Here is a 14,148-nt window from a genome sequence, read left to right on the forward strand (position 1 = left end):
TAGTAGTTTAGGAGAATATGTTTCTTTGGTATAAGGTGAGATCCTGTGTGTTTTGGAGGGGATATGGAGGTCTGATGCTACCTTGATCCTATTCTACCAAAAAGTTATTTTTTCGTCTATATAGGATTTATCCTTAAATTAGAAGAAATCCCGCCTGGATTTATCGAAAAATTTTCTTTTGATGGATATACCAATTTGATAATTTTTCACACAGAAAGAAAATATCCTCTTTTGCAATATCATTTAATTTCTTAGTCTAGAATAGTTTTACTACATACTTCATCAGCATTTGTACTTTTCGATGGAACCAATTTACCGGATATCATCTGCACATATCAGGGAGAGCAGTCACCAGAATAATGGCAGACGCTCGCGAATGACATTGCTGTAACTACCAGGGACGTTCAATGGACGCTGATGTTGTAAGGAGGGTTAGGACATGGCATCCAGCTGATGAATACTTCCAAAAATTTGATCATCTCTTCGTTCATCTTCATTTAAACCGTTCGTAATTTGAGTGCGACGTTCATTAACATTTGTATAGTCTCCGAGATGATCACCTGTGTGAAGAAATGGTAATAATAATAATAATAGTAATAATAATGACAATAATAATAATAATAATAATGATGATAATAATAATAATAATAATAATAATAATAATAATAATAATATAATAATAATAATAATAATAAAAATAATAACAATTAAAAAAGGAAATATTAGGAAGTGACTATGCAAAAAAGAGCATATATATATATATATATATATATATATATATATATATATATATATATATATATATGTGTGTGTGTGTGTGTGTGTTTGCATACACGCACACAAACACACACACCCACACACACACACACACACACACACACACACACACACACACATATATATATATATATATATATATATATATATATATATATATATATATATATATATATATATATATATATATATATATATATATGAGTGTGTGTGTATGCAAACACACACACATATATTTACATACATATATATATATATATATATATATATATATATATATATATATATATATATATATATATATATATATATATAATAGGTAGTAGGTTGGCCAGGGCACTAGCCACCCGTTGAGATACTACCGCTAGAGAGTTATGAGGTCTTTTGACTGGCCAGACAGTATTACACTGGATTCTTCTCTCCGGTTACGGTTCATTTTCCGTTTGCATACACACACACGCACCGAATAGTCTGGCCTATTCTTTACACATTCTCCTCTTTCCTCATACACCTGACAACACTGAGATTACCAAACAATTCTTTTTACATCACTGTAATTGTTCAGAGGCAACTTTTCTCTTTGTAAGGGTAGAGGAGACTCTTTAGCTATGGTATGCAGCTCTTCTAGGAGATAGTCTAGTAGATATGTCGAATAAAATGGCCAAAATGTTCACTTTCGGGAGAAAACATGAAAATTTGCATACAGGGGTTTTTGAGTAGGCTGAATCCATTTCTAACCGGATCCACGCTGGCAAACCAAGGGGTCTTACTCAAAATTGAGAAATCCAAAATGGCCCCATTGCGTACTGCCAATTTTTATATTTTATCAGAACTTTGGTTCTATTTGACATAGAAGCATGATCTTGGTGTAGATTTATAGGTTTTTAGGGTCAAGGAATTAAATGAGTTACACTAAAATACCATAAAATAATATTTTGAGAAAAATCCAAAATGGCTGCTTTCTGCTGGTAATGCAAATATCTAGTTAAACGTTTTTCTTCTGTGTGGCACATAGCATCTTGTGGCTAAATATAGGTCTTAAGTACAAGAAATTTGGTTACTTTTTACTATGAATTGTAAATAAAATAAGAACCAGTAAATGGTTATCTAAACACTTAACATATAAGGTAAACAACTCAATGAATTATTGTTTTATTTTTGTTTAGTTCTCAGGAAGATCGTACATGTATATCATTCCATAATTCTTATGTTTAATTCTGTTTTCAGAAACTGCCATTAATCTGATGATTTGTTTCATTTTCATGAAAATATTTGTTTTATTTTCCGGACATATATCTGATTAGGCTACATTTTGTATGACAAAACCGAAATATTTTATGTAGATATCTCTTCGGGTTTCTGAGAAAACACGACTTCCTCACAACTGGAAAAGCTTCTTGCGTGTTGACAGCAACAAGGTGGAACTCTTTAGATTCCTAGCCAATGTGATCAAATCTGAATCAACAGTGGTAGGAAAGATGCTGGTCACAACAAAAGGTCAGAATGTTGCCTCCTCCTCAACACTTGATGTTTCTGGGTTTCAACCATGCACTCATGAAGAAGCAGACTACCGAATGATGCTTCACTGCTTCCATGCCTACAGCAATAACATGAAGAGGATTATGGTGCATGCGACTGACAGAGATGTCTTAGTTCTAGCCATTGGCTAGCATTTGGTCATGGTACTCACTTTCGGTATATTGGAGCACATGTCATAGCTAGTGAGCTTGGCGATGATTACTGCAGAGCCCTCCCATTCATGCATGCCATATCAGGATGCGACACGGTGTCTTCATTTAGCTCTGTCGGTAAGAAGACTGCATGGGAAGTATGGAAATCATTTCCAGAAATCACTGAAGTGTTTCAAAGACTGTCTGCTACTCCACGTGCGGTTACAGAAGCGGACCTGAAGAAACTTGAAAGATATGTGGTTCTGCTGTACTCTCGCACATCGCAACTCACTGATGTAAATAAAGCCAGGAAGCACCTCTTCTCCTACTGTAATCGGAAGCTGGAAAACATCCCACCGTCACGTGCAGCACTTCTACAACATGTAAAGCGTGCTGCTTATCAAGCTGGATACATCTGGGGTCAGGCATTGGAAGCCAGTCCAACACTTCCGAGTCCTTCTGAGTGGGGGTGGACACTTGACAGTGAGAGAATGTGGGTGCCCTTATGGAGTACCCTGTCAGAAGCATCAAAGGGCTGCAGAGAACTCATTAAGTGTGCCTGTAAAAAACGGTGCACAGGAAGATGACAGTGTGCTAAAGCAAGCCTCCCGTGCACACAGCTGTGTTTTTGTGGTGGACAATGTGAAGAGGCCATTGACAGATTAGATTAAGTTTATTTTTTGAAATTTATAAAACATTTCAATATTTTGTTTTCATCTTAATACTGTTTCAGTAAAACCATTTGTCCAATGTATATTCCCAATATAATAAGAAATTGACAAGTGTACATCTCTATTCTTTGTGCGTTACGAGAAAGAACAATATTGCTTTCAATGGTTCATCGAAATTTATTTAAACTGTAACTAGATTTTTTTACTGGTGAACATATTATAGGAATCAAAATGCTTGATTGAATTTCTTGTCCCAAAACCTATTAATAACAGTGAAAAGGTGAATAAAGTAGTTATATGCCGAATAGATAAATAGTTTACTGGTTTGCATTATGCATGGAGGGCAGCCATCTTGAATTTTGTTCTGAATTACATTTTATGTTTTTTTAAGGAGTCTTATTGCATTCCTTGACCCTAAAAACCTATATATCTAAATTAAGATCATGTTTCTAAGTAAAAATGAACCAATGTTCTGATGAAATAGCAAAATCGGCAATACGCAGGGCGGCCATTTTGGATTTCTTAATTTTGAGTAGGACCCCTTGGTTTGCCAGCGTGGATCCGGTTAGAAATGGATTCAGCATACTTAAAAACCCCTATATACAAATTTTCATGCTTTCTTCCGGAAGTGAACATCTTTTTGACATATCTGCTGGACTAAGAAGGATACTCCAAAATCAAACCATTGTTCTCTTATTTTGGGTATTGCCATAGCCTCTGTACCATGGTCTTCCATTGTCTTTTGGGTTAGAGTTCTCTTGCTTGAGGGTACACTTGAGCACACTATTCTACCTTATTTCTCTTCCTCTTGGTTTGTTCAAGTTTTTATAGTTTACATTGGAGATATTTATTTTAATCTTGTTGCTCTTCTTAAAATATTTTCTTTTTCTTTGTATACTTTCCTCACTGAGCTATTTTCCTTGATGGAGCCCCTGGGCTTATAGCATCCTGCTTTTCTAATTAGGGTTGTAGCTTAGCAAGTAATAATATATATATATATATATATATATATATATATATATATATATATTAATATTATTATTATTACTTGCTAAGCTACAACCCTAATTAGAAAAGCAGGATGCTATAAGCCCAGGGGCTCCAACAGGGAAAATAGCTTAGTGAGGAAAGGATACAAAGAAAAAGAAAATGCTTATAGCATCCTGCTTTTCTAATTAGGGTTGTAGCTTAGCAAGTAATAATAATAATATTATATATATATATATATATATATATATATATATATATATATATATATATATATATATAAATATATATGTATATGTATATATATATGTATATGTATATATATATATATATATATATATATATATATATATATATATATATATATACATACATATATACGTCTATGTAAATACACACAAACACACATGTGCATAATTATAAACATATACTTATACATATATGTGGAATACTGTAAAATAAAAAATAATACTTACCTGTGGTTTCAGGTGATTTTTTCTTCAAGATAAAGCAAGTAAACAGGATATAGAAGATCGTGTAACTGCTGACGATTACTCCCATGATAAAATACGTTCTGGACCCACCAATTGCTCGAATTAGTATGCCACCCACTAACGCACCCAGAGACCTGCCTGATTTATTTGAGAGGAATTATTAGTATATATATATATATATATATATATATATATATCTAAATATACAGTATATATATATATATATATATATATATATATATATATATATATATATTTATATATATATATATATATATATATATATTTATATATGTATATATAAATGTATATATAGGCTATATATATATATATATATATATATATATATATATATATATATATATATATATATATATATAAACACGTATATATAGTGAAAAAGTTAATTTATGCTATAACAAAGTTAAACAAGTTAAATTTAAGTGACCATAGAATGGGGAGAATCAAAATTTGTATGAATCTAAAGAAAGAAAGAGAAAAACAAATTTTTAGAAAGAAATTAACACTTCTGTCATAAAAAACAGTTTGGATGAGTTTTGTTTAGCAATACATAATATTTACTCCCTGCTACATGATGAACTGGAAGCAAATAAAGAAGAAATGGACAGCAATTTAACAAAATTTGAATTGCGATGTAAAAAGAGGTAGGTGAAGAAGACCCTAAATAACATCAAGGAAAACTATCAGAAAAAAACCCAAAACCCAAAAAAAGAAAGGAATGAAAATAAGGGTAAAATCCTAGGGATATGAAATAGAATTAGCAGAACTACCCAAAACAATGAAGAATCTAAAAACCCAAGACGTTCAAAAACACAATCAGACCAAAAATGAAGAAACACTAAAGAAAAAAAGAATAATTAAATCCACGAAAAGAAGGCTATGGACAGGCTGCCAATAGATGTTTGCTTTCAAGGGTGAAAATGGGAACACTATCAACAATAAAGATGATGTGATTATAATTGCAGAGGATTTCTATACAAAGCTATACAGTAGTAATATAAGAAATAACTTCACCAATAGAAATAATGAAACACCTGGGCCGGTCCCAAACGTTAACACTAGGAAAAAGTAAAGAAAGCATTAAATGGCATGAAAAGAGGCAAAGCAGCACAAGATGACCTGACATTTGATTTGATATTTCCTAGTAGTAAAACCGGCTGAAGTCTACGCCAAATGTCTGCAAGAATGCACTAAACCCACAGCTTGGTAAAATATTATCATTATACTAATTCATGAAGGGAGGCACAAAATTCCTGAAAAGGTACCGCCCAATAAGTTTACATCGGTAATATATGAAATATTTACAAAGGTAATATTAGGCCGAATAGAAAATCAGGTAGACTTTAATGAACAAAGAGAGCAGGAAGGCATTAGAAAAGTTATCCAACAGCTGAATATATCCAAGTAATTGAGCGGACAATGGGAAAATCAACAACGTATGACAAATCATTATGTATGACAGTTATAGACTATAGAAAAGCTTTTGATTTTGTCAAAATTTCAACATATATATAAGTATATATATATATATATATATATATATATATATATATATATATATATATATATATATATATATCGTACCTACCTAGTGTAAAGCATGCTGTAACAGCGCTTTGTAAAGTTGCCTGGGCACCTTTAGGAGCCATTTTGCCAGTTGACGTTATCATGTTGGCAAAGAAAACCCCAAATGACAGGCCATGAAGAATGTGAATTGGTAGAAATAGCCAAGGATTTGTCGTTATTGAGTATAGGAAGACTCTTAAAGCTGTTGCTGCCAGTGTCAAGGTAAACGTGTGTTCACATGTAATCTTCTTGATAATGTGAGCTAAAAAAAAAAGTTTTTGTTCACATGTAAATAGATATAATAGAAATTTTGGAATTTGAATGTTTATGTACCAACATATCAGGATAGTGGATTTATTTTTTAAATACGTAATAATGTTATACTCACCTGAAAAAAAGCAGAATAGGACTTCTCCGATGAAACAGTCTACAAAGAGAGAGAATCCTTGGAGAAGTTTGCTATCATCAAATGCGGGATCCCATTGTCTGGCTACTTCATCCAAGTATGTAAACTCAAATGGCCAAATAGTGCCATATGTCAGTCCTGTTACCAGTACAGTTCCCTGTTGTAGGAGAATTAATTTGACTCTTTAAATGAACTCAAATTGAATAAAAAAGTTTAATTTGGTGTTCAACCTTTATATAAGGAACAAGAGTGAGCAAAACTTAAAATCAAAAGTAATCGATTATATCATATTTTTTTCATTTATATAATAACATGTGTTCAGACGAAATATAGAAACAAAATAATTCTTCAACGAATGAAAACGTATAAAATCAAATGGCAACCTACTACCAATAACCAAAATCTTAACGAATAGAGAACATCTCCTACTGAAGAAGTCCCCTCCTGTTTGCCGGGAACTGTAACGTTTATCCATTTTGTAATGATTATACTGAAGATTTGGAAACTTGCTGTAATTACTACTGCAGCGGTATAGTCAGGTTCCGGCTTGCCCTTGGAATAGTAGTTCACTATCGCTCCGCCAGTTAAAGCCATTAACCCAAGACCCATCGCTCCAAACAGTCTTTGTTGACCAAACTTGTGACCCTTTTTGCCCAACGCAACATGGCATAATGTGTCGACCAAAGAAGAGCTGGAGAGAAAGGTTCCCTGGCTAATAACGAGACAAGAAAGGGTTAACCAGAATCCAGTAGTTTTCAGTAGATCAGATAATGACATTTCGTTGGATTTCCCATCACTGGGGCACGAATGACTGCAAGTTATATCAAACTCGGAGCTACATGATTCATTGATAAGTTTGAAAGCTGAAATGTCGACTAAATGGAAGCATTTTCTTTTGCTACAAAAATCCTGAGATGGTATTCTGAAAGCACTGACCTGTGATACATGAGATACTTCCTGGTTTTGTGCTTGAGGAAATGAGTACTCGGGTGAAATTTGACACTGCATTGAACAGCTTTCCATTCCTTTAGAAGTATTGAAATGGTTTTCCACATTACAAAACGTTAATTTTTCATTTACGCTATCATTGTATTGATGATAACAAAAAATGAATTGGTTATCGTTACGTGTACAGTGAGCTGATAGAGAACCCTGTGTCATTTCTTGCTCCACAGGAATACTTGGAAGATAGAAATATGCAGTCATAAAAATAGCCATTATAACGCAATTGATTTGCATTAAGATTCGGTGAATCTTGAATTTGTCTGCAATAGTCCCAGTAAGAATATTGTATGAGGCAGTTGTGATTGGCGTTATAGTCCATATTATTCCCAGACCTTCTTCGGTTATTCCCTTCTGGCTAGCCATTACAGGATACAACGGCATGAATGACAGACCTATGGAGAGATGAATGGCAATAAGTATATATTAATAAACACTACTTATATATGTACACGAAAGGAAAGATAAAAAGACTGGATTAGAGCAGATACTCTCGTCTTACTGGTGACATTGTTGGACTTACTTTGTGAATCCGATGATGTCACTAATAAGAAGAAAGCACTGACTAAAAAATCGTTTTCATCTTTACTTTAGTAATTGTAACGCATATTTGCTTTACTTATATATATATATATATATATATATATATATATATATATGTATATATATATATATATATATATATATATATATATATATATATATATATATATATATATATATATACACAAAGGCACTTCCCCTAATTTTGGGGGGTAGCCGACATCAACAAAGAAACAAAACAAAAAAGGGGACCTCTACTCTCTACGTTCCTCCAGCCTAACAAGGGACTCAACCAAGTTCAGCTGGTACTGCTAGGGTGCCACAGCCCACCCTCCCACATTATCCACCACAGATGAAGCTTCATAATGCTTAATCCCCTACTGCTACTACCTCCACGGTCATCTAAGGCATCGGAGGCAGCAGCAGGGCCTACCGGAACTGTGTCACAATCGCTCGCCATTCATTCCTATTTCTAGCACGCTCTCTTGCCTCTCTCACATCTATCCTCCTATCACCCAGAGCTTTCTTCACTCCATCCATCCACCCAAACCTAGGCCTTCCTCTTGTACTTCTCCCATCAACTCTTGCATTCATCACCTTCTTTAGCAGACAGCCATTTTTCATTCTCTCAACATGGCCAAACCACCTCAACACATTCATATTCACTCTAGCTGCTAACTCATTTCTTATACCCGTTCTCACTCTCACCACTTCGTTCCTAACCCTATCTACTCGATATACACCAGCCATACTCCTTAGACATTTCATCTCAAACACATTCAATTTCTGTCTCTCTGTCTATTTCATTCCCCACAAGTCCGATCCATACATCACAGTTGGTACAATCACTTTCTCATATAGAACTCTTTTTACATTCATGCCCAACCCTCTATTTTTCACTACTCCCTTAACTGCCCCCAACACTTTGCAACCTTCATTCACTCTCTGACGTACATCTGCTTCCACTCCACCATTTGCTGCAACAACAGACCCCAAGTACTTAAACTGATCCACTTCCTCAAGTAACTCTCCATTCAACATGACATTCAACCTTACAACACCTTCCCTTCTCGTACATCTCATAACCTTACTCTTACCCGCATTAACTCTCAACTTCCTTCTCTCACACACTCTTCCAAATTCTGTCTCTAATCAGCCAAGCTTCTCTTCTGTGTCTGCAACCAGTACAGTATCATCCGCAAACAACAGCTGATTTACCTCCCATTCATGGTAATTCTCGTCTACCAGTTTTAATCCTCGTCCAAGCACTCGAGCATTCACCTCTCTCACCACTCCATAAACATACAAGTTAAACAACCACGGTGACATCACACATCCCTGTCTCAGCCCCACTCTCACCGGAAACCAATCACTCACTTCATTTCCTATCCTAACACATGCTTTACTACCGTTGTAGAAACTTTTCACTGCTTGCAACAACTTTCCACCAACTCCATATACAGTGAACCCTCGCTACTTCGCGGTTCGACAATCGCGGATTCACCACTTCGCGGGGTTTTCCCATAACCCATATATATATACATATCGCGGATTTTCCGGAAAATTCGAAAATACCGCGAAATCTGAAGATAACCAAATACGATATTTTGTTACCTGTAATTCCATTAATACTGTAATTAGTAATATCTGCTCTTACTGATTGTTCATTGCATTACATATGATATATAATTCAGCACAGAAAGAAATAAAACACGAAAAGAGAATGTGATCATACGATAATTCAGTACGTAGTAAAATTAAATCGAACATGAAACGCAAATCAGATGCAGTCATACCATATTAGAATGGTGTGTACTGTAATGGATGTGCTTCTTTTCCATGAATCTTTTGTATGTATACGTACGTAGTACAGTACTGCATCCAATAATATTCTTTGTTGCAAAAATCACATTTCGAATAAGTACTGTAAGCGTACGAGAGAGAGAGAGAGAGAGAGAGAGAGAGAGAGAGAGAGAGAGAGAGAGAGAGAGAGAGAGGCGTAAAATAGCGTACGTACGTAAATTTTTATTATTATTGTTATTATTATTATTATTGTTGTTGTTGTTAATAAAATTATTATTGTTATTATTATTAATCATTATTATTATTATTATTACTGTACAGTATTATTATCATTATTTATTATTATTACGGTATTGTACTTAATCTACGTACGTTCAGTGTGCGCGGGACATCTTCTATGAGTAACCAACGCACCATAGTACTGTATAAGACGGGTTGTGATTGGTTCAAGCGCTGATAGATGACGAATCAAAACTCAAGTTTTGTTATCTAGCCTGTGATTGGTGTTTTGCCCGCATCTTCTACCCGCAGCATCAAAGTTCTCGCGGGACTGCATCGTTCACTTTCTCTTTCCGCGTATTGCTGAGTAGACGTTCTTAAGTTTGTGAAGTTGAATCTGTGCTGTGTGCGACTGTTTTAAGTTGAACTTTCTGTTAAACCCTACTGTACAATGCCTCCCAAGCCTTCTGCTTCTACTAAGGCTGGTAGTGAGCCTAAACAGCACCGAAAAATGATGATTGCTGAGAAGGTGACGCTTCTCGATACTATGTTAAAAGACAGTAGAAGTTACGCGGCCGCAGACCTCGAAGACCTGACGAAATCGGGCAGTGAAGACAGTGAAACACAGGAAGAGATCCAAGAAAATGTCGAAGAAACGGTCTTAACATTAGAACGGCTTGCCAAGCTCTGCAAGCTTGCGAATGAGGTGAAAGAAATGTCGCAAGAGTGGGACGAGGATATGGTTCGTTCTGTACAATTCTGCACCAAGATCGATGAACACATGGCTCCCTACAGGATGCTCTTGCGAAAGAAGAAGCAGCGGCAGCAACTTCCGATCACAATGCCCTCAGAAGAAATTGAAGAAGTGTCTCAGGAAGAAGTTGAAGAGGTGTCCCAGGAAAAGACACCTCCGTCTGAAGAGACGTAAAATACTATTATTGGCTGCACAGTAGAAGACATCATCAGCTTCATCATCATCATTTCTACTGTGCAGCAAATTCATCGCCATCATCATTCAAGTTTTTCTTGAACTTCTTTCGTGGTGAGTACAGTAACAATCTTTATTTTTTACTTAAACATTTTACTGTAATATTTGTGTCTGTTTTATAGTTTAGTACTGTATGCATTAAGTTAAAGGGAAGGTTTTAAAAGCCTATCATATTTTTTTTTGTTTAAAATTTACATTTACGTACGTAAAACAATCTCTCTCTCTCTCTCTCTCTCTCTCTCTCTCTCTCTCTCTCTCTCTCTCTCTCTCTCTCTCTCTCTCTCGTAAATTGTTTTCCTGCTTTGCTACGTACAGTATGTACTGTATGATTTTATATAGATACGGTAAATAATATTTGTAATAACATATTTTGTAAATGCTTTTACTGTAAATATCATTATTTATCACTTTCATCATGCGCGTTAAATGCCTTCTTTGTTCTGAGCGTGGTTGTTTACTGAGCGTACTTTATGACGCCGTCGTTTCAGGTGGCGTCATAAAGAAAAACATTTCATTTGGAAGTCCTAAGGAAAATTAAGTAAAACATTGGTAATAACAAAATCAACATACTGTATACTGTACATCAATATAATCGATGCAAAAACTAACCTATACATATATGTGTACAGTACACTAAATGAGTTTGTTTCTTCATTATGATCAGAGATAAACGTAAACAAAACATTGGTTGCCATTTTTTATCGTGCTTTTTAGGTGTTTAGGAAACGCATGATATAAAATCGCCTTTAATATTTGTGCCTGTTTTAGTTTAGGGTACTGTAGTACATGCATTAAGTGTTCTGTACATTAAAGGGTAGTTTGTTAACAGTACTACGTACAAGGGAAGGTTTTAAAAGTCCGAATATACATGTTAAATAAATAGGTAAATATGGTGTCAATACTTCGCGGATTTTCACCTATCGCGCCCGCGTCTGGAACCTATCTACCGCGATAAACGAGGGTTCACTGTAACCTCATCACATTCCACATTGCTTCCCTATCAACTCTATCATACGCTTTCTCCAGATCCATAAACGCAACATACACCTCCTTACCTTTTGCTAAATATTTCTCGCATATCTGCCTTACTGTAAAAATCTGATTCATACAACCCCTACCTCTTCTAAAACCACCCTGTATTTCTAAGATTGCATTCTCTGTTTTATCCTTGATCCTATTAATCATTACTCTACCATACACTTTTCCAACTACGCTTAACAAACCAATACCTCTTGAATTACAACACTCATGCACATCTCCCTTACCCTTATATAGTGGTACAATACATGCACAAACCCAATCTACCGGTACTATTGACAACACAAAACACATATTGAATAATCTCACCAACCATTCAAGTACAGTCACACCCCCTTCCTTCAACACCTCAGCTCTCACACCATCCATACCAGACGCTTTTCCTACTCTCGTTTCATCTAGTGCTCTCCTCACTTCATCTATTGTAATCTCTCTCTCATTCTCATCTCCCATCACCGGCACCTCAACACCTGCATCAGCAATTATATCTTGCCTCCCTATTATCCTCAACATTCAGTAAACTTTCAAAATATTTCGCCCATCTTTTCCTTGCCTCCTCTCCTTTTAACAACCTTCCATTTCCATCTTTCACTGTCTCTTCAATTCTTGAGCCAGCCTTCCTTACTCTCTTCACTTCTTTCCAAAACTTCTTCTTATTCTCTTCATATGAATGACCCAATCCCTGACCCCACCTCAGGTCAGCTGCCCTCTTTGCCTCACGTACCTTGCGCTTTACTTCCACTTTTTTCTCTTTATATTTTTCATACTTCTCTACACTCTTACTCAGCAGCCATTCTTCAAAAGCCCTGTTTTTCTTTTCCACTTTTACCTTCACTCCTTCATTCCACCATTCACTGCTCTTCCTCATGCTGCCTCCAACAACCTTGCCACACACATCACTTGCAATCCCATCAAAATTTTCTTTTACTAACTTCCACTCCTCCTCTAAATTACCAGTTTCTCTTACTTTCATTTCGTCTTATGTCATTTTCAACCTTTCCTGATATTTACTTTTTACCCCCGGTTTTATTAGCTCTTCAACCCTCACTAGCTCCCTTTTACATTCCCCTACTCTATTCCCCCACTCTTTTGCTACAACTAATTTTCCTTCCACCAAAAAATTATCAGACATACGGTTAGCCATACCCCTAAACACGTGCACGTCTTTCAATCTTCCAAACATTCTTTTAGTTATCAACACATAATCCAGTAATGCCCTTTCTACTACTCTTCCATTTGCCACTCTTACCCATGTATACTTATTTTTATCTTTCTCTTTTAAAAAGCTATTACTTATCACCATCTCTTGCTCAACACACATATCCACCAGTCTCTCACCACTCTCATTTTCACCTGGTATGCCATACTTCCCAATGACACCTTCTAATTCTCCAGCGCCCACTCTAGCATTTAAATCACCCATGACAACTACATAATTCCTTCTACCCAGACCTTCTACACACCTAGTTAATTCATTGCAGAACTCATTCCGCTCTTCTTCACTTTTCTCACTACCTGGCCCATACGCACTGACAAACGCCCAAAATTCCCTACCCAACCTAACCCTTACCCACACTAACCTAGATGATATCTCCTTCCATTCCACTACTTTACCTGTCATCCATTCACTCAGCAATAAAGCCACACCTTCTCTCGCTCTTCCCCTTTCAATCCCAGACACTCTACCAGACATTTCACCAAACATCACTTCACCCTTTCCTTTTATCTTCGTCTCACACAAGGCCAATACATCCATCCTTTTATTCCTAAACATACTTCCAATTTCACATCTTTTACTCTCTATCGTACTACATCCACGCACATTCAATCACCCCAAAACTAGAGTGCGGGGAGCAGTCACTCTCCCCCCAACTCCATCTCTTTGTTGCTGTCTCACAGGATGTAGATACAGGAGAGGGGGTTCCCAGCCCCCTCGTCCCGTCCCTTTTAGTTGCCTCTTACT

The 14,148-nt window shown here is 35.8% G+C and overlaps 1 protein-coding gene across 1 annotated transcript in view; it reads right to left on the bottom strand.

Moving 5' to 3' along the window:
• Nucleotides 1-253: 253 nt before the first annotated feature.
• The window catches only part of LOC137645691 (major facilitator superfamily domain-containing protein 6-like), a 29,591-nt gene continuing 15,696 nt past the window's right edge, over nt 254-14,148 (bottom strand). Inside the window, exons 3-7 of the mRNA XM_068378548.1 lie at nt 6,980-7,989; nt 6,575-6,749; nt 6,209-6,448; nt 4,582-4,737; nt 254-560 (exon numbers count right to left, since the gene is read on the bottom strand). Coding sequence (XP_068234649.1) covers nt 433-560; nt 4,582-4,737; nt 6,209-6,448; nt 6,575-6,749; nt 6,980-7,989 — 1,709 coding nt within the window. The 3' untranslated portion in view covers nt 254-432. The remainder of the gene's footprint in view (nt 561-4,581; nt 4,738-6,208; nt 6,449-6,574; nt 6,750-6,979; nt 7,990-14,148) is intronic.

This window comes from Palaemon carinicauda, chromosome 8 (genome assembly GCF_036898095.1).
Source record: "Palaemon carinicauda isolate YSFRI2023 chromosome 8, ASM3689809v2, whole genome shotgun sequence".
In the NCBI taxonomy this organism is placed as follows: domain Eukaryota; kingdom Metazoa; phylum Arthropoda; class Malacostraca; order Decapoda; family Palaemonidae; genus Palaemon; species Palaemon carinicauda.